This window comes from Haliaeetus albicilla, chromosome 13, assembly GCF_947461875.1.
Source record: "Haliaeetus albicilla chromosome 13, bHalAlb1.1, whole genome shotgun sequence".
In the NCBI taxonomy this organism is placed as follows: Eukaryota; Metazoa; Chordata; class Aves; order Accipitriformes; family Accipitridae; genus Haliaeetus; species Haliaeetus albicilla.
In genome coordinates, this window is record NC_091495.1 from 41,890,238 (window position 1) to 41,908,802 (window position 18,565).

Here is an 18,565-nt window from a genome sequence, read left to right on the forward strand (position 1 = left end):
TTTTGGGGGGGGGGGGGGAAGAAGAAAAAAAAAAAAAAAAAAAAAAAGGCAAGATTTTACTTTGCCAGCAATCCAGGTTCAGCCCAGGCAAAGTTTCCTGCAGGGAAGGTTGTGGGTGTGGGATGACCTTGAATCCCAAGGCTGAGCTAGCCCCTGGCATGGGGGGTTTGCCGATGGGATGCCACTAAACGTGGCACCTTCTCCCTGAGCGGACAGTGATGGGAAAACCAGGATGGACTTAGGCTTGGCTCTAGCATCCGCAGCACCCATGGACACAAGCGTGTTTGGTAAAAATGAGGGTCTGCTGTTGACCCGCAGTGTTTTTAAGCAGCTCAACTTTCTTTTCCAGGCTTGAAGTCACAATTTCTCAGCTGCAATAACAATAATAAGGCTGAGACACCCTTAGGGATGTAGCACCTCCAGTGCCCTCGCTCCCAGGTGCGAAGGCAGCTCTTTGTGGGAAGGCTTGAGCTCCGTGGCCGCATCCTCGCTCCCAAACCGGGGTGAATGGTAGGTGTTTTGGCAGTGAAGCTCTTGTGGTAGAGTTGGGGTGGTCTGCAGCATGTGTAATGCCTTTCCAATGCCCAGGCTGGAAGATCCAGGAGGGGTTGCATCTGTGACGCTGCTCTTCTCACTGAGTCTAATGCTCTAAGCATCATGGAGTGACCAGTGCTGCCTGGGACTAATTCTCCTTTTCCAATTTCTATCCCAAAGCTTTTCCTTTCCATGGATACAGCAGAAGTGGTCCTTAAAAGCTGACTTATGGCTCCTGCTCCACCTGAAGCAGTAACCCTCTCTGGGGATGAGCAAGTGCCACTGTCCCTCTGCCCTTTCCACTTTGATGGCTTGTGCCGAGGCGCCCAGGATGGCGGTGAGCGGATGCGCTTGTGGGGAGCAGCCAGCACGAGAAAAGCAAGTCCTGCACCTCTGACGAAGCCTTTAGGCCATTTGCAACAGCTCAACAGGAGCTCCCAGAGGCAAAAAACACCTGGAGATGTTGCTGGGCTGGTTCGCACTGGGACGCATGGCTGCTCCACGAAATGGCTGTGATTCCCCCAAAACTGATGCAGAAAAGCACCTCCTTCTCCATGGGATCAGGGCGGCCACGGAGGTGGGTCTCAGCCCATCCCCACAGCATCACGAAATGCCTCTGGGGCTCCGTGCTTAGGGTGAGGATCCCCCCAAACCCTGCCCCGATCCCAGAAATCAAGGACACCCCAAACACTGCCAGGTCGGGACCATCCAGCCAGTTTTATTTTGGGTGCTGCCCCTGCAACCAGCTCAGCCGCTGTGGCTGTTCGAGGTGCAGAGCAACAGCGAGCGGAGCGGCCGGAGTGCTTTGCGGGCAGACACCCAACACAGCGGCCGCTCGCTGCAGTCCCAAACCCCTAAAAAAAACCTCTGGAGCCCTGGACAGAGGCAGCAGAATTAAAAACCAAAATTGCATCAGCCAGCCAGGGCTCTGGACCAGGGAGTCGCCGAGCGTCCTGGCCACGGTGGGGTGGGAATAACCGTCACCCATCTCAGCATCCTCGCCACATCATGCGAAACCGTGCCGGGGCACGGCATCTCTAGCAAAATAGAAACCTCTGCAACTCATTTTGCTCCCTTTTTTTTATGTGTGTATGTATATATATATATAATATATATATATAACCCTGTGATATTGGTAGTTAAGTCACCGGTGTAACGATGTCAGATACAAACAGCTCTAAGATCAAGAGTAAAAATGACACAGTCCAGATTGTCTCCTCTTAGTCCCCTTGCCAGGCTCTGAAGCGGTGACCGGCTCTGGCACATGCCTCGCTTCCCGGCTCAGCCGCCGCGGCATCCTGGCCGGCTCTCTTCTCCGCAGGGAACGAAGCCGATCCGGAGCGGGATGAAAGCGCTACAGCTTGGCGTGGCGGTGAAAGGCCGGCGCGTGGCGGGAGGCATAGGTGGGTTGGCTGTGCCACGTTGCCGCCGGGTAGAGCCGGTGCTGCAGCGAGCTCTCGTAGGATGCCGGGTAGTGCCCGGGGCCGGTCGCCAGCGGCTGGCACAGGTCAGAGGGCTGCGTGGAGGCGGCTACCAAAGGGCTGGGGAAAGCAGGGATGACAAAGGGGTTGACGGAGAGGGACGGTGCCACCGGCACCCCTTGGGTTTTGAGGTGCTCCAGCGGGCTGCCGAAGCTCACCGGGAAACGCAGCATCGCTCCCTTGTAAACGTCCGGAGCTTGCGGCAGCGGCGTGGCGTAGCCAGGGCTGGCCACTACCGCCTTGGGTTTGGCCAGCCCTTGCTGGCCCCCGGGCGAGCCGGCGCCCGGGTCCCTGCCGTCGGCCTCCTTCACGAAGGGAGAGATGGCACGTAACTTGGCGCTGGGGCCGAAAGCCGTCTCCTCCTCCCGACCGCGCTTGCCCCTCGGCGCGGTGGGGGTGAAGCTGGCCCCGGGGGGCACCCAGCAGGCTTTGACGGTGGCGCAGGCGGCCGCTCGCCGGCTCTCCCCGCTCCACGGCTGCCCTCCTTTGCTCCGCAGGTCTTGGGGCTGCTCCGGCTCCTCGGGTCGTGACGGGAAGGCGGAAGGCGGCTCCAAAAAGTCCTTCAAGCTGGAGAAATACCCCCAGAGGGGATGGCAGCCGACGGGCTTCAGCACCTCGTTGCGGTAGGCGTGGAAGCAGCCGGTGAAGATGGTGGGCGCCGGACACCCGTCCTCGGCCCGCGGGCAGGGCTGGCTGTCTCTCTCGCGGGGGGACGCGCTGCGGACAGGTCCCACCTCGCTCCCAACGCTTGGAGCTGTATCCTGAGCTCCCGACGGCTCCGGGCTCCTCTGCTCATCCAGGTGGGGGCCGGTGGCCAGCCGGGGGGGCTCGGGGTTGGGGCCGGGGCCAGCGTTGCTCACCGACCGCCGGCCCTCGGGGCAATGGCGTTTGTGGCAGTGCAAGGACTCTGCCTTGCTCACTTGGGCCAGCAGCTTCTTCTTGGCCAGCGGAGACATGATGGGGTGGTTGCCTTTGGAGTAGAAGCTGGAGAAAAGGCGCTTGTAGGTTTCCGTGTGGGTCCTGCAGGTGCCGGGACACCCCCCTGAGGGGCTCGGGGTCGGGACCCCCGGACCGGAGCATCCCTCCACCGCCCGGCTCCGCTCCGGCGCATCCCTCGCCTCCTCTGTGCCGGCCGGTCCCTCTGGCTTCGCCTTATCCGGAGGCATCTGCGAGCAAAGGGGATTCAGGGTGTGGGTGCCGGACTCTGCCGCATCCCCGTGCCGGGGTCCTGGCTGCCCCCCAGCCCTCTCCCCATCTTTGGCTGCCCTCAAGCCCTCTGCTCTCCTCTTTTCCCAGCCAGCCGCATCCCTCTTCCCTGGCCACCCCGATGGATTCCCCCCCGGTGAGGGACAGACCCGGGGGGTCGGTGCGGGGTTCCGGGGCTGCTCCTAAACCGGAGCCACATCAACCGGGGTCTTGGGGTGGGGGGGGCCGCGCACCTGCTCCCGGCCCTTCTCCTTCTTGGCCCTCTTGCTCTTCTCGCCCGTCTCGGTGCCCTTGGAGACCTTGTACTGCTTGCGGGGCTTGCTGGGGGGCAGAGGTTTGTCGTCCTCCCCCTTGAGATGCCGCACGTACGGGAGGACCAGCCTGCGGGGTGGGGGGGGGTGGGATGTGGGGGAGCGGCAGTGAGAACCGGCGCCGGGAGGGGAAACCGAGGCACGGAGCGGGACCCCCCCCCCCCCCGCCCCCGGCTTGTCCCCCACCTCTCGTAGTGCCGCCGGGTGCAGGTGGCCGCGCTGGTGCTGCCGGGGCTGCCCCCCAGTTCGTCGTAGACGTTCTTCCAGAGCCGTCGTCCCGTCACCTGCGGCAGGGAGGGATGGGTTAGCCGCCCCCCCCAAGCCCCGGGCACCCAGGGGACATCCCGGCACCCAGGGGACATGGCTTACCAACTCGTAGGCTCCCAGCTTCTCCACGGCTTTGTAGATCTTCCAGAGGTTAACTGGAAATAAAAGAGGAGACACCGAGGGTCAGGGGGACGCGGCGCTCGCCGGCAACTCCTGCCGGTCCCGGCGAGGGACGTACTCTGCTTGAAGCCGAGGTGGGGGATCCTCTCGATGGGCGTGTGTCGGTCCTTCATGAACTTGTAGAGGCTGACGAGGAAGGCTTCCTCCTCCTCCTTCTCCCCGCCGGTTGTCGTTTCTTCCACCGGCTTCTCCCGCTCGGAGCCATTGTCCCGGACCGGAGCCTCCTGTGAGACACGGGGGGTGTGAGAAAGAGCCGAAGGGGAAACTGAGGCGGAGCAGAAGCACCCAACAACCTCCCCACCCCCCCCCGTTGCCAATCTCGGGGATGCTTTCCAACCCAAAGGCATTTAACGAGCTCTCGGTTCGTTAGCCGGCAGCCCGGGCCGCCGGCCAAGTTGGTCAAAGCGCTGGAACTGTGCGAGAACACGAGGAACGGCTTCCAGGAAAACAGACGGGCAGAAATTCATCCTCCATCCCCCCCCGCCACCGCCTTTCTCAGCTAAAAATGTTTCTCGTTTGTTTGTTCTACATTTTCCGGAGTTATAAAACTTGTTGCTATTTTTGGGCAAAGCAGCTGCTCGGCTCCCAAGTACTTGATTTTTTTTTATTTATTTATTTTTTTAATTCTTCTTCTTCGTCTTTCTATTCTTTTAACCGCTTGTGACGGACGTGGTATTTTAACGGCTGAACTATTTTGAGGCTTTTTTTTTTTTCTTTTAAAAATAAAAAGCTGCTGGGGGGGCGCAAAACCTAACCACCCCCCTCCCCCTTCGTCAGGATTAAAAAATAATTAGAAGCTGCGGAGGGGTGGGGAGGGAAGCTCATTTCTGTCCCCAAAAATGCCCTGTTTTGGGTAAGTTTCCCCCCCCAATGCTGGGAAATTCACCCTCCTCTTCCTCATTCTCGCTTTCACAGGCAGCAAAGCGATGCTCGTGTGTGTGTGTGTCCCCCAAATATGGGGGGGTTCAGCATCCTCCCCGCCCCCCCAAAAAAAAACCTCACCGCCGGTTTGGCAGTGGTGGGCTCTTGGGGGTCTCGTCCCTGCGTTTCGTTGTCCTCCATGGGGGAAAAAGTTGTTGTCTTTGATTTTAGGAGGGGTCCTGCAAAGCAAAAACAAAAAAAATAGGGGGGTGAGACACCCCAAATTGTTGCTGGCCCCCCCCCCCCCAAAAAAAAATTAAGGGTAAATTGGGATGATTTGGGGCATGGTGTCGCCCGCTAGGCACCGAAATCGGCCGATTCGGTGCCTGGCGGGCGACACCGTGGCCCCAGGCTGCCCCCCCCCCCCCCCAAATTTAGGGCTCAATCCCCCTTGACACCCCAAATCCCCCCCCCCCCGCGCCTACTTTTTTGGGTGAAAACTTTGGCAAAAAAGGGAAAAAAAAGCGGGAGGGCCAACCTGGGGAAACTGAGGACCGGGGTAAGTGGGGGGGGCAACGGGGACCCCCCCCACTCCCACGAGAGACCCTCTCCGGTGTGTCCCCCCCTCCGCGCCGCGATCACGGTCCCGCTCACCCGCCGCCGCCGCGCCATGTGATTACCCGCCGCGCCCGCGGGGCGGTACCGCCACGCCCCCCTCCGCCTATTGGCTAGCGCTTCCACGCCCCCCTCTTCCTATTGGATAACCCAGCCGCTTGTTGTTGTTCCCCCTCCCCTGGCGAGGGGCATGCTGGGAGTTGTAGTTCTGCGGCTCATCGTGCGTGTGTCTGCGGGTTGCGCGTGTGTGTGCGTGTGTGTGCACACGCGTGTACGTGGACATGTATATTGCTACGTAGGCGTGTAGGTGTGCGTGTGGGTTCATATATATCGGGGAAAGTGGGTATTTGCCTGCGAGGTGTGTGTGTGCAAGGGGGGCACACGCGTGGGTAAAAATGCGTGTGCCAGGGTGGGCACGCGTGTTCCTGGTGGGGTATACGAGTGCCAACACGCGTGTGCGGGTGAGTACAGGCACGTGCGGGCGTGTACATACAGGTGGGCGCCTGCGCACGCACACGTGTGTGCACGTGCAAAGAGATGAGCACACACGTGGGGGGTGGGCGCCTCTGCCTGGGGGTGCAGTGCTGGTGGGCACACACGTGTACCTCTATGTGCCTGCAGGTACCCGCGTGTGCGGCAGGTACGCGCAAAGTACACGCGTGTCCGTATGCGTGCGGACCCCCCGCGTGACCCGGCCGTGATTTCACCGGCTCGGATTTGATTCCCGGCACCGCGAGCGCGGCCGAGCCGCTGACGTGATTTCCTCCTTTTCTGGTATTGCTACGAAAACGCAGGAAACCGGGAGGGGTGGGGGGGGGCAGACAACGGGGGCTTTTGGGGTGAAAAGCAGCCGATTTGGGGCTGAACTACTCAGGCTGGCGCGAACAAGCTGTGTTGCATCAAACCAGGCGGCGGGTGAGCTTTGCGCCAGTAATTTGGGGAGCCGAAGGTGACGGCTGGGCTGTAATTACGCATTTAATGCGATAATCATTAACGGCGTTTTTGTGGCGGGGGCGGCACTTTCCCGGCGCTGTCGAGAAACCGCAGCGTCGCTCCACGAAAGCTGGGCCGGAGCGGGCTGAGACCGGCCAAACTCATCTCACGTACCGCCCCACCGCGCTTCTCGCCACCTGCAAAAGCCCTCGGTGCCCCACGGGCCTCGTTCTCCTTATCGAAATCACCCCCCCTTAACCTAAATTTTGACCGTTTAGGCCCAAATTCCCGGCGAACGGCCAGTCCAGTGTTGCCGGCCAGCCGCCGAGCGTGGCGGAGGTTGGGATCGAAGGGCCGAGCGTCACGGCTAGGAATAGCGCGGGAGCGGTGCCAAGCCATTACGGCGGGTGAGTAATGGGTTGAAGTCATCCTTTCCCCGGCCCGCGCCGCCGCCGGGAGTGAAAATAACCCCCTTACATCACCCAACGCCGGGCGAAGGGACCCGCCGGCCGCCGGGGGTGCGGGAGAAGGCTGGGGAAGGGGTTTGGGGCAGGCGGGGATGGTCACGGGTGAGGGTGTCCCCGTGGAGTTGGGGTGGATCCCCCCCACCCCCCCACCCCGCTTTCTCCCGCGGGTTTGGGATTCCCATCCAACCGGACGGTTTTCCCCGGACTTGCCGCCGTGGCATGCGCCGAGTTCGGCCGGTCTCAGCCGGGCGGCGGCGGGATGGGATGGAGACGGGGTGACGCGCGGCTCGTGGCGGCTGATGGGGGGACCCCCCCCACCCCGACCCCAGCCCCAGGGACCCCTGGTACTCACGGGCTCAGGAGGCGAAGGCCGGGCGGCTCATCGGCGCGGCCGGAGGAAGAGCTCTGTGGTTTGCTGGTGTTACGGTACTGGGGATGACGGGCTGGGGGATGAGTCATCCCCCACTCGGGGAAGTGGCGTGTGCCTGTGTGTGCGAGTGGGGGTTTGCGTGTGCCATTGACTCTTTCGTTACCGGAACGGACGGGCTTTTTTGGGGGTTCTCACCCAGGGGCAGCCCAGCACCGCGCTGAATGACTGTGCCGGACTTTCCAGTCCGACCCCCCCCGCTCAGCCCCGCCGCCCCAATCCAGAGCTGGCGATGCGGCCGCGGTGCCGGCCGGCCCCCGGGGGTCTGGGGACACGGTCGGGTCCCGGGGGCCGGGACGCCTGTGGGGTCGTGGTCCTGGTCCCCCCCTGAGGGTGGCTTTGCTGGGCACCATCCTGCAAACTGGGATCGAGCCACTGGTGTCCCCTGGGGCTGGGCATCATCCTGCAAACTGGGACTGAGCCCCTGGTGTCCCCTGGTCTGGGCACCATCCTTCAAACTGGGATCGAGCCACTGGTGTCCCCTGGGCTGGGCACCATCCTGCAAACTGGGACTGAGCTCCCAGCATCGCTTGGGCATTGGGTACCACTTTCCAGGGACAGTGTCCCTTGTCCCCAACTTGGACATCCCAGTCCCATGGGACCAAAGCCGTCCATAAGTGGGGGATGGCAGGGGCCGGACTGGGGGCTGCTGGAGAGCACCCATGGGTGTGCAACCCCATAGCAGCCCCCCGACAGTCGCCCCCCCCCCCCAGCCAGCTTGTGAAAGAGCCCCAAAAAAAAAAGAAAAATCCCCCGGTGACTCATTTTGGGCCAACAGCCGGAGAAAGCAGAAGCAGGGGGAGGACAGGGGGGGCATCTGGCTCCTGTCCCCCCCCCAGGGCTAGAAAAGGGGTGAAGGAATCTGAGGGTGATATTAACCCTTTTGTTCCAGGAACACATCCGCTTTCTACTTAATAATAACGTGATTTAATGAAAAAGAGCAAAAAAAACAACAACAAAAAACCCCATTTGGGTTTCTATTCCTGGCTCCGGTTTCTATTTAAGCAGAATGGGGGGGTCTGGAGCTGTGTGTGTGTGTGTGTGTGTCCTGCCTCAGTTTCCCCTTGCACATGGCGGCTGTGTGCACAGTCCAGCTTGCCTGGACTTGCCATCACCTCTGCTCGCCTGGCTGGGAATATATTGAATTTCAGGCTCTCGGGGGGGAGCTGAGCATCCAACCCTGGGAGGGATTTGGCCCCTGCGGGGCTCTGCTCCAACAGGAGTGCGAGGGAAAGCTTCTGCCTCAGTCGGGGTTTATTTTTTCATCCCATGGAAGAGATGCTGGAGGAAAAGGGGAATTATTGAGGTTGAAAGATGTCACTGGGGTGATAGTGGCCATCAGTGCACTGAAAGGCATCAGGGCTCAGCCAGTGTGCAAAGCCCAGTGCTGTCAGCTGCTGGAAAAGGAAAAGAAGGAAAAGGAGAAGGAAACGGAAAAGGAGAAGGAAACAGAAAAGGAGAAGGAAAAGAAGAAGGAAAAGGAGAAGGAGGAAAAGGAGAAGGCGATGGAGGAAAAGGAAAAGAAGAATTAGAAGAAAGAAAAGGAGAAGGAGAAAAAGGAAAAAGAGAAGGAAAAAAAGAGCCAAAAAATGAAAGCCCAGCTGCTGGGGTGGCGCTGGATTCAGCAGCGCTGGCGGCACCTGCATCCCTTTGGGGCACAAACTGCGGCAACAGGGTTCGTTATCTCATGAGGGTCTGGGGGGGCTTTGAGGTTGCAGGAATCGCCAGCACCCTCCTCCCGTGGGTTAATCCCATCAAGTGCTGGTATAGAAGTGTAGCTCTATTCTGGATCCTGACGCTATAAATTATGAATATAAAGCCATGAAATAGCTCCTGGATTTAATTACCCCATGATTAACCGATGTAATCACCAGGAAAACAGCCTCCTCGAGGAGCACACGTGAGCTGAGTCCCCCCCACCCCCCAGCACCGGAGAGATGCTGTGCCCACACTGGCACAGGGGGTTTATTATTCACGAGGCAAAAACCACCTTGATTTAGGGGAGCAGCTGGAGCCGGCTGCTTTCGGGTGCTGCTGCAGCACCCTGGGTGCTGGGGGGGACACAAGCACACTTTGGGTGCCCCCCATCAAGAGGAGGCTGGCGGCTGCAAAAGGAGGTGCCAGCCACGGTGCCAACATTTTACACCCCAACCCTCTGCCAAAGCAGTGTCACGGCTGAACACCAACCTAACCACAAGGAACTTTCCAGGGAGAATTAATTAGTGGGGCACTAATAAGGCTTAATGACCTCACCTGGGGTGTCCCAACACCCACAGGACCTATTTAAGCTCAGCCCAGCCACAGAGCCTGTTGCTGCTCATCCCAGCTAAGGCTGTGTGTGGATGTGCATGCACAGGGCTACATAAATTCACGGGGATGTGCACCCAGACAAGCGCCTGTGACCATAAAGGACCGTATATCTGCAGAGGGATGCCCAGGGACCCCTATAGACCCACACATGTGGCTTTGGCAGGGGTGCAAGGGGGGGGGGGGGGGCAGGCAGCACCTTTGGGTGAGCACGAACCTTTTCTCCCATCCTGAAAATACCTGAGGGTGGGATGTGACCTGTACGGGGCGAAGCATCCCCTTTTTGGCACCTCCATCTCACGGCACATCCTGCGCGGGCCGGGCAGCGCTCAGCCCCTTCCTGCCCGCGGGGGAGGAAGAGCGAGGGCTGCGAAGAAGGCTGCGAAGGTGCTTGGTGGAGGAGCTTGAGCCCAGCCGTCCACCTTTTCTCTGCATGGAGGTGGCCCCATGGCTTTTCTCCGGCGCCTTTTTGGCTTTTCGGAAAAGAAGAAGCCGCCGAGGCAGTACGAGCACGTTAAACGGGATGTCGACCCCGAGGAGGCCTGGCAGGTGCTGGGCGAGCTGGGCGATGGCGCCTTCGGCAAGGTCTTTAAGGTAGGAGGGCATTTCAAAATGCTGCTGGTGCCCCAAGGGTTTTTGCAAATGCTTTTTTTTTTTTTTCTGGTGCTGCCTCGCATCCTGCAGTTTCCGGCACGCAAGAAGCTAAAAAAACCTCTAAACAGCCCCAAATTTCTAGCAGAAGATGGCAGGGTCCTCACCCGGTGCTGGCTCCGCCCATCCCCAACCTTCGGCACGGGGAGAGCCACCGGCTCCTGGAGTCGGCCCGTTTGCCGGCGGGTGTTTGCCTCCTTGCTTGGTGTGAGGGTGTTGAGACGGGGATGTTTTTCTCTGAAACCACGGTGCAGAGCCTGAGCGCGACAGGAAACCCAAATTTGCCGCTCACCAGACCCACAGCAGCAGCCGCCTTCCGGCACTGGGGCCGGTGGCACGCAGCAGTGATGGTCCCTGGCCCTGGTTGGGCTTGTCCTGGCCAAACCCATCCCCTTTTCTCTCTTTTTGGTGTTTTCAGGGCAGGCGAACGCCTCGGCATTGCTTGCAGGATGGGACCCCCAAAAAAGGTCCTTGGGGTGGGGTTTGCTGAGCCCCCACGTGCCGGCGCTCAGAGTGGCTGTGCCCACGGGAACTATATTGCATCCGTGGGAGGACGTAGCTTGCAGGAGGGTTTTGGGATACAGTGGGATTCTCCGAGACTCACACACAGGGTGGCACGGCCACGCTGGGACCACCTGCACGTCAGCCCTGTGCATGGGGTGGCTGCGCATCCCTCTCCTTCCTGGCTCTGGTGATAGTGGGGTCCCCATGTCTGTCCCCAGCATTTGGCTTGGCAGCACCGAGCAGCTGGAGAGGGATGTGATGGGTCCAAGCTTCCCCCTCTCTGAAAATTTTGGGGCTGCTCCTTTTGTACCCCACGAGCCCCCACGAAACCTCTCCCCCCCCCAGGCGCAGAACAAGGTGACGGGGGTGTTGGCAGCCGCCAAGGTGATCGACACCCCGAGTGAGGAGGAACTGGAGGACTATGTGGTGGAGATCGAGATCTTGGCTTGTTGTGACCACCCCAACATCACCAAGCTGCTGGATGCGCTCTACTGGAATGGGCGGCTCTGGGTGAGCTACGGAGGGTGCTGGTCCGTCCCACCCCCCAGCCAGGGTCCCACTGGCATCTTGGGGCTGGGGGACTCGGTCTGGAGGGGACATGTTCGGAGACAGAGTGGGAAACATCTCCCTGCAGATCCTGGTGGAGTTTTGTCCTGGAGGGGCCGTGGATGCAGTGATTTTGGGTAAATAAATTTTTTTTCTGGCTGGCACGCAGTTGTCGGAGGGTTTGGGATGGGATTGCCAAATTTCATGGCGTGGAAGGGAGTCCTGGGCTTGTGCAGCATCTCCAGGAGGGAGGATGTGTTGGGGTGCATCTTCCTCCAGATACCCCCTGGGTTTGTGGGGGGTGCTGGGCAAGAGGCATCACTTAGCGGTGGGGTTCATTTGCGCTAACGGCAGAGCTGGAGAAAGGGTTGACGGAGGAGCAGATTCGAGTGGCTTGCAAGCAGCTGCTGCTGGCACTGCAATACCTGCACAGCTGCAAGATCATCCACAGGGACGTGAAGGCTGGCAACGTCCTGCTCACCCTCGACGGGGACGTCAAGCTGGGTGAGTCCCCGGGGGCATTGGGGTGCCGCGTGGCAGAGGGAGGCCAGGAGTGAAGTCCCGGGGATGCTTTGCCCCAAGGATCCTCTCTCACGGCTGCTCTCTACTCTGCAGCTGATTTTGGTGTCTCAGCCAAAAACTCCAGCACTGTCCAGCGCCGGGTGTCCTTCATCGGTACCCCGTACTGGTAGGTGTGGGGCAGAAATCCATGGGGCTGGTGGGATTTGAGAGTGCAGGCAGGTGGGATGGGGGAGCCCAGATGTCCCGTTCCTCCTGTGGCTGCTCACAACCGGCTCCTTGACACTAGGAGCATCTCGAGGAACTGGATTTTTCCTCCTCCAGCCAACTCCAGCTCCAGGGTGGGCTTCCCAGTAGCATGAGACTATGTATGGAGAGGACACGTGGGGTGCTGGTGGGTGCAAGCCCTCCTGGGGTAGCGCTGGAAGAGCTGGCGTTGAATCCTGCGCCTGCAGGGTTGTCTCTGGAGGGGATGGCACCTGGGTTTGGTTTCAGGGGGAGATACCAGCCCCTGGCCCAGGGCAAGCTGGAGCTCTTCCCTTCTCTCCATGCACAGGATGGCCCCAGAGGTGGTACAGTGTGAGACGTCCAAGGAGAGCCCCTACGGCTACAAGGCTGACATCTGGTCACTGGGCATCACGCTGATCGAGATGGCTGAGATGGAGCCCCCCTACCATGAGCTGAACCCCCTCCGGGTGCTGCTGAAGATCGCCAAGTCGCAGCCACCCAGCTTGCGTCACCCCAAGAGGTGGTGAGTCCCCGTGTGGAGATGTCACCCCATGTCAGTGACGGTGGGAGAAGTTGCCCCATGGGGCAGCTCCTGCTCGAAGCCATGTCTGGGCAGCTGGCACGGGCTCTTAGACTGTAAGTGATGCTGGTCGTGACTCCTTCAAGCCCAGCTCCAGAAGTGGCACCGCAGGTTTCCCATCGCGCTGCCTTTGCCCACAGAAGGTGACACTGGTGGGCAGCACGGGGGTAGGGACCTCCTGCCAAGGTGCTAGTAGAGCCTGAGTGTCCCTAGCATCACCCCACGGTCTGTGGGGTCCACAGTGGGGGTGACAGGGACCATCCCACAGGTCTGAAGACTTCAAGGACTTCCTGAGGAAAACCTTGGAGAAGAGCCCCGAGGCACGGTGGTCAGCCAGCCAGCTCCTGCAGGTGGGTAGCATCCATTGCCACCTGCTCAGGGTGGTGGGACCCATCCCCACTGCTGGCCCCGCTCACCTCCCTTGCTCCCACCCAGCACCCCTTCGTGGTGGGCATCTCCGACAAGCGGCCGCTCCGGGAGCTGGTGGCTGAAGCCCGGGCTGACGTGCTGGAGGAAGAGGATGAGGAGGAAAGTCCAGTCCCCTTGGTGCGTGAGTAGTGGCTGGCTGGGGTGCGAGATCCCTCCAACCCTTTCCACAAGCTCGTTGAGCCTCACCTCTTCCCCCGTTGTCCACCCCACAGCCTGGGCAGGAGCATGGAGAGTCTTCCTGCACCCCAACCCTGGGGGGTCCCCTGGATGATCAGCCCCTGGACTCTGCGGGGAGAATCAGCGAGGAGCCAGGCATTCTATCCGACATCCAGATGGTGGCAGAGCCAAGGACCAAGAAAGCATCTGACTTCTTGAAGCAAAGGAGGAGGAGGTCCTTGCTCGAGCCTGTGGGCTCCATGAGGCTCACTGCAAAGAGGCCATCCGAGTTTCTGAAGCTGATGCGGCACAGGTCATTTTTTGGAGGGATGAAGTCCCAAGAAACACTTAAGGAGCAGCACAGGGCAGAGCCGAGTGGGTTGGAGATCATGGCGCTGGATGGTCCTCAAGGGACACCAGTCCCAGCAGAGGCAGGAGAAGTTCAAGGGTGTAAAGAAGAGACTAGCCCTCTGGGGACCCCCTGCAACGTGGCTGAGCTCCCCTCAGGGTCACAGCGGGCAGGAGACCTTGCTGAACCGCGAGAGCTGAAGGCAGAGCAGGTTGGACCCAAGGCAGACCCCCAGGAGGAAAACCACCATGCCAATGCATCACCGGTGGCTGAAACACTTGTGGAGGGACAGCTTGCAGCCCAACCCAGCCCCGTTTCAACCCCCAAAAGCAATACAAAAAAGGAGCTAAGCAGAGACCCTACTTGGAACTCACTGGCCCTGCCTGCACCTGTGGATGGGGGCTGGCACAGAGGCTTGGCCGTGGGGCAGCTGGTGGCAGCCCTGGACCTGTGGACCAAAACCCAGAGCTTCAACTTGTTGGCAGAGCATCGGCACCAGGTTACTCGGTCATTGCTAAACCTGAAGGTTGAGGTTGGCTCCACTGGGGCTGAAGATCGCCTTGGGAAGGATGGTGGTGGAGCAGGGAGGGCACCCGTGGGACCTGAGGGTGCTGGAGAGGCTGAGGAGACGCAGCTGGTGGAGGAGAGGTTGCCATGGGGTGAAGAATCGCTGACACCCAGTGTGACAGAGGAGGCAGTGGGGGGGTCAGATGTTCTCAAGGGGCAGCAGGAGCCTCCAGCTGGTCTGGGAGAGGCCGGAGAGAGGAACAATGGGGAGAGAAACTCAGGCTTGCGCGAGCCCGACGCTGACCCCCTGGACCTGGTTGAGCAGGAGGTGGGAAGGAATGAGGAGGAAGCCATAGACAATGCTGAAACTAGGGTGGAAACTTCTCCTGAGGAAGCCCTGGTGGCAGCAGAATTGAAATTGGAAGAGGATGTTGTAGAAGGGTGTTTGATTGGAGACCATAACCCAGTGGGAGATGCAGCCGGCCTGGGGGAGGTGATGCTGGCAGGAGAGGAACCGGAGGCAGCCTCTGCAGCATGTGCGGGAGAGGGACCTGCAAGTGAGGAGGCCCAAAATTCAGCAGAGGATTCACCCGCTGTGGAGATCCCGGGGCCTGTTGAAGAAGAAACAGAAGAGAAAGCAGAAAGCAGCCCCAGAGACAACCAGCCAGGAGCTGCTCATGGGAATGGCTGGAAAGGAGAAGATGGAAATGATGGAGAGCTTGGAGAAGATGGGGTGCAGGTTGCTCCAGCACCTGAAGAGCCATCAAGGGATGGAGCTGGAGAGGAGATGGGTGGCTTGGAGGGTCATGGAGCAGTGCCAGAGCCCCAGGAGGGCCTTGGTGGACATCCAAAGGCCACAAAGACCGTGAGCCTTGGTGCTGCCCTTGTCCGCAACTCTTCCCAGGCACGGGCCGTGTGGGAAGCAGGGAACCCACCAGATCCATCTGTCACATCAAAGCAAGGAGAGGAGCCATCCCCTGTGGAAAACCCCGCAGATGTACAAGGTCCAAGTACCCTCCCTGCAGCAGCGCAGCCTTTCCCCTCTGCTGGGGAAACCCAGCAGGTAAGAAGCTTGCAGGTAACATGGCCACGTGAACCTGCCCCCCTCCTTACATGGGCTCCCATGTCGGGTTTATGTAGTTTTGGGCCGTCTGAGCTCAAACTGTTGCTTCCTGTTGCACAGGAACCTGCCTTGCTCCAAAGGACCGTGAAGAAAACCCGCAGGTTTGTGGTAGACGGGGAGGAGGTGAGTGTGACGACCGCCAGGACCGTCGGCAAGGCTGAGGCAAGGGATGAGATGGTGCGCTCGGCTCGGTGAGTGATGCCGTTAGCGGAGGGGCCACCAGGCATCTTCCACCTGTTTCTGGCTGAGGAGGACCAGGAGGAAAGGGGAGAAGGTGTGGGATGGAGGATGGGTCTGGGTGTCTCTGTGCAAAGTACAAGTGCTTGACCTCCAGGCTTGGAAAACCCATCTGCCTCCCTGGCTGGGGTCTACTCCAGCAGGAAAGCATGAGCAAACCATTCCCTGCATCCTCAGAGCTGTGCACTAGGGACACATGAGGAGCCAAAACATCACCCAGCCCCATATCTGGTGTGTCCAGCAGCCAGCTTAAGGAGAGAGAGGAAGATCTTCTCCCATAAGCTCTCACGTCACCCAAGGAGAGTAGGAAAGGATGAAGGGGGAGATGGAGGGGCAGTGACATCGGCTGAGCTTGGGACTGTGGCCACCACAGACCCAACCGGCATCCCATCTTCCTTCTTGCTGGAGAAATTCTCTGTGATGTTGCACCAGGGCTGAGCTTCTCCCTTCCTTTAGCCACCTAGAAGTCAGCCATCCTGAGAGCAAGAGGGGCCTCCTTCAACCCCCTCTCACCCTGATTCCCCAAACCTTTAGGCGCCAGGAGCTCCGCGAGCTGCGAGTGCTGCAGAAGGAAGAGCAGCGAGCTCAGAGCCAGCTGGAGCAGAAGTTTCACCAGCAGCGGGAGCAGATGTTTCGTCACATTGAGCAGGAGATGACGGTAACTGGACCATCATCCCTTCATGCCGTGATATGTTTGGAGAGGGACACGTGCAAGGGGGTGCTGGGGTCCCGCTGGGGGAGATGCCAGTGTCTGGGGGGGGGGGGGGATTGGTTTCTTTGGTGGCCACTTCTGGTCCCTGCAGCCCCATTAACCATATCTGCATGGCAGAGCAAGAAGGACTTTTATGACCGAGAGATGGAGAGCTTGGAGCGGCGCTACCAGCAGCTGAAGGAGCGCCAGGAGCTCCAGTACACAGTGAGGCTGCAAGATGAGGCCAAGCGCCTCAAGTCCCTCCAGGAGAAGAACTGCAGGAGGAGGATGGAAGAGCTGAAGGGTGATGGGAGAGAGGTGAGGGTCTGGGGGCAGTGCTGGCTTCCCTGGCTATGCCACCAGGAGGCTGGGGACCGTCTCCCCTGGGTGCTGGGACCAAGTCCCTCCATTGCTCACCGCAGGAGCAGCGGTTCCTGCAGCAGCAGCAGGAGGAACTCAATGCAGCCCTGCAGAAGGTCGTCCAGGAGCACAAGAAGAAGATGACATCCATCGACTGGGAGTGCATCAACAAGATCCACAGCCTCAGGAGAGGTGCACACTGGGCTGGGAGGAGGAAGAGGATGGAGGGTTCTTGGGGAGGGAAGCAGGGGGTCTGGCTGGGGGTTTTTTGGAGGTGGTCATCATGCTGCGGTCTTGCCCGGCAGCCCGTGAGTCAGTGGTGTGGAACATGGAGCAAGGGCACCTGCAGGAGAAGTACCAGCTCTTTAGGCAGCAGGTGAAGGAGCAGCACGCGCTGCAGAGGCAGCAGCTCCGCAAACGCCACGAGAAGGTGAGGTGGGAAGCGCTGGCGATGCTCCCCCAGCCCTGCAGGCTCCTGACCGCTCTCCTGGCTCACCCTCCTGCCCCTTTCCCAGGAGACAGAGAGGATGAACCGCTTCCACCAGCTCTTGCTGGAGGACCTGAAGAGCCAGCAGGTGCAGGAGCAGGCTCAGCTGCTGAAAAGCCAGCGCTGTGATGCCAAAATCCGCCTGGCCCTCTTCAAGGACAACCTGAAGATCCAGGAGGCTAATGGGGCCAAGCAGAGGGAGAGGGCCAAGCAGGTACAAGGACCTGTCCGGGGCCAACGAGGTTCCCCAGCACAAAGTATGGGGAAAGTCCCTGCAAACTGTAAGCCATGGCTTTTAGGGAAGGGGAGGGTGACACGGGCTGTCCCCCACCGCAGTTCGTGCAGCAGGAGGAGAGGCGGCAGCAAGCGGAAGCGCAACAGCAGCAGGAGCAGCAGGCGCAGCAGCTGCAGCAGCTGCAGCAGCAGCAGGCCGAGAGCCTGGCAGAGCTGGAGCAGGTGCAGGTACCAGGGACCACTGCAAAACTGTCCACCCCAGGGGCTTCCCACACCCCTGCTACCTCTCCTCGAGCATCTTCCTTCCCATTTCCACCTCCCCTCTCCCAGAGCGAGAAGATGCACCTCTTGGCAGAACAGGAGAGGAGGCAGCTGGGGCAGCTGGACCAGGAGCATGTCATGGAGCTCAGCGAGTGGAAGCAACGGCTGGCTGCCCGCAAGGAGGTGAGTGGTCGTGCAGCCCGAAGCATCCCCTCCCCTTCTTGGCCCAGCTCAAGGGATGCAATGGAGGGCTGCCCTCCCCGCTGCAAGCCCCCGCAACACGGGGCACGGGACGTGGCAGCGCTGCTTCTCTCCTCCAGATGCTGGAAGAAGAATTGGGGAACTCGCTGCCGGTGCAGCGGCGAGGAGGGCTGCACGGTGCCCACAGCAGCAACAGGATCATCCGCTTCTTCCACCTCCCCTCCTGACACTATGCCACAGATTACTGGGGAGAGGCAGGCAGCTGCCTGGGGACCAGTCCCACAGCTCTTCTGGGAGATGGGACTGAAGGACCTCAAAGGCAAGGTGAGGGGCAGATGCCCTGGGGGTGAAGAGCCCTGGGGGTGAAGAGCCCTGGGGCCAGGGAGGACGTGGTACAGATCCTGGGGGTGGCAGACGAGGCCGTGTTCAAGCCCACCCTCGCTGTGCTGGAGGGGCTGAGGTGAAGCAGGCGCTGCCACCTCACATCGCCCCAGAAGTCCCTCAGGGAAGTCTCCCCCACTGGTCTCAAAGCTGTGGATACAAGGGGGGGCTGCTGGCGTTTCCCATGCAGACCTCCCCTCAGCTGAATTGCAACTCAAGGAAATACATCGTTTCTTGAAGAAAGTCCCTGTTTGTGACTTTTATTTAAAACTCCTCACCTTGTGCCCCACCAGCATGTCCTGTGCCCCCAACCTGCCCCCTCAGGCCAGCTCTCAGGGAGGGGGGGGGTCCTGTGCCCAGCCTCTGGCCCAGAGATGCCCACAGGGGCACAGCTGACAGCACAGGGACAGCACTGGAGCCAGCTCTAGGCTCCCCCACTCTGCACAGAGCTGTTCTCCACCCACCTCGTCAAGGGCCCTGAGGACATTAATAAGCCCCAATGGCCTTGACCAGCCTCACCAGGGGCCTTGAC

General features: G+C 60.2%; 2 protein-coding genes across 4 annotated transcripts; one reads left to right on the forward strand and one right to left on the reverse strand.

Moving 5' to 3' along the window:
- Positions 1-1,232: 1,232 nt before the first annotated feature.
- ARID5A (AT-rich interaction domain 5A) lies at positions 1,233-7,439 on the reverse strand. 2 transcript variants are annotated; one of them, XM_069801143.1, is made up of 7 exons: positions 7,208-7,439; positions 4,982-5,079; positions 4,038-4,203; positions 3,902-3,954; positions 3,719-3,816; positions 3,455-3,602; positions 1,233-3,181 (listed from the first exon to the last, which is right to left on the reverse strand). In XM_069801143.1, exons 2-7 carry the CDS (start codon positions 5,039-5,041, stop codon positions 1,889-1,891), a joined length of 1,818 nt encoding a protein of 605 aa, XP_069657244.1. In that variant the 5' UTR covers positions 5,042-5,079; positions 7,208-7,439; the 3' UTR covers positions 1,233-1,888. The 2 variants fall into 2 exon arrangements, with proteins under 2 accessions (XP_069657244.1, XP_069657245.1); XM_069801144.1 differs by lacking the exon at positions 3,455-3,602 and having other exon boundaries at positions 3,719-3,954.
- A 35-nt stretch (positions 7,440-7,474) lies between these two features.
- LOC138688734 (STE20-like serine/threonine-protein kinase) lies at positions 7,475-18,276 on the forward strand. Of its 2 annotated transcripts, XM_069801131.1 has the most exons (18): positions 7,475-10,183; positions 11,090-11,254; positions 11,379-11,427; positions 11,645-11,794; positions 11,906-11,978; positions 12,366-12,560; positions 12,886-12,967; positions 13,053-13,163; positions 13,259-15,121; positions 15,242-15,372; positions 15,953-16,076; positions 16,248-16,427; positions 16,532-16,661; positions 16,775-16,899; positions 16,985-17,170; positions 17,293-17,418; positions 17,521-17,634; positions 17,772-18,276. In XM_069801131.1, the coding sequence occupies exons 1-18, from the start codon at positions 10,037-10,039 to the stop codon at positions 17,877-17,879; spliced, it is 4,059 nt and encodes a 1,352-aa protein (XP_069657232.1). In that variant the 5' UTR covers positions 7,475-10,036; the 3' UTR covers positions 17,880-18,276. The 2 variants fall into 2 exon arrangements, with proteins under 2 accessions (XP_069657232.1, XP_069657231.1); XM_069801130.1 differs by lacking the exon at positions 7,475-10,183 and having other exon boundaries at positions 10,783-11,254.
- The last annotated feature ends 289 nt before the right edge of the window (positions 18,277-18,565 follow it).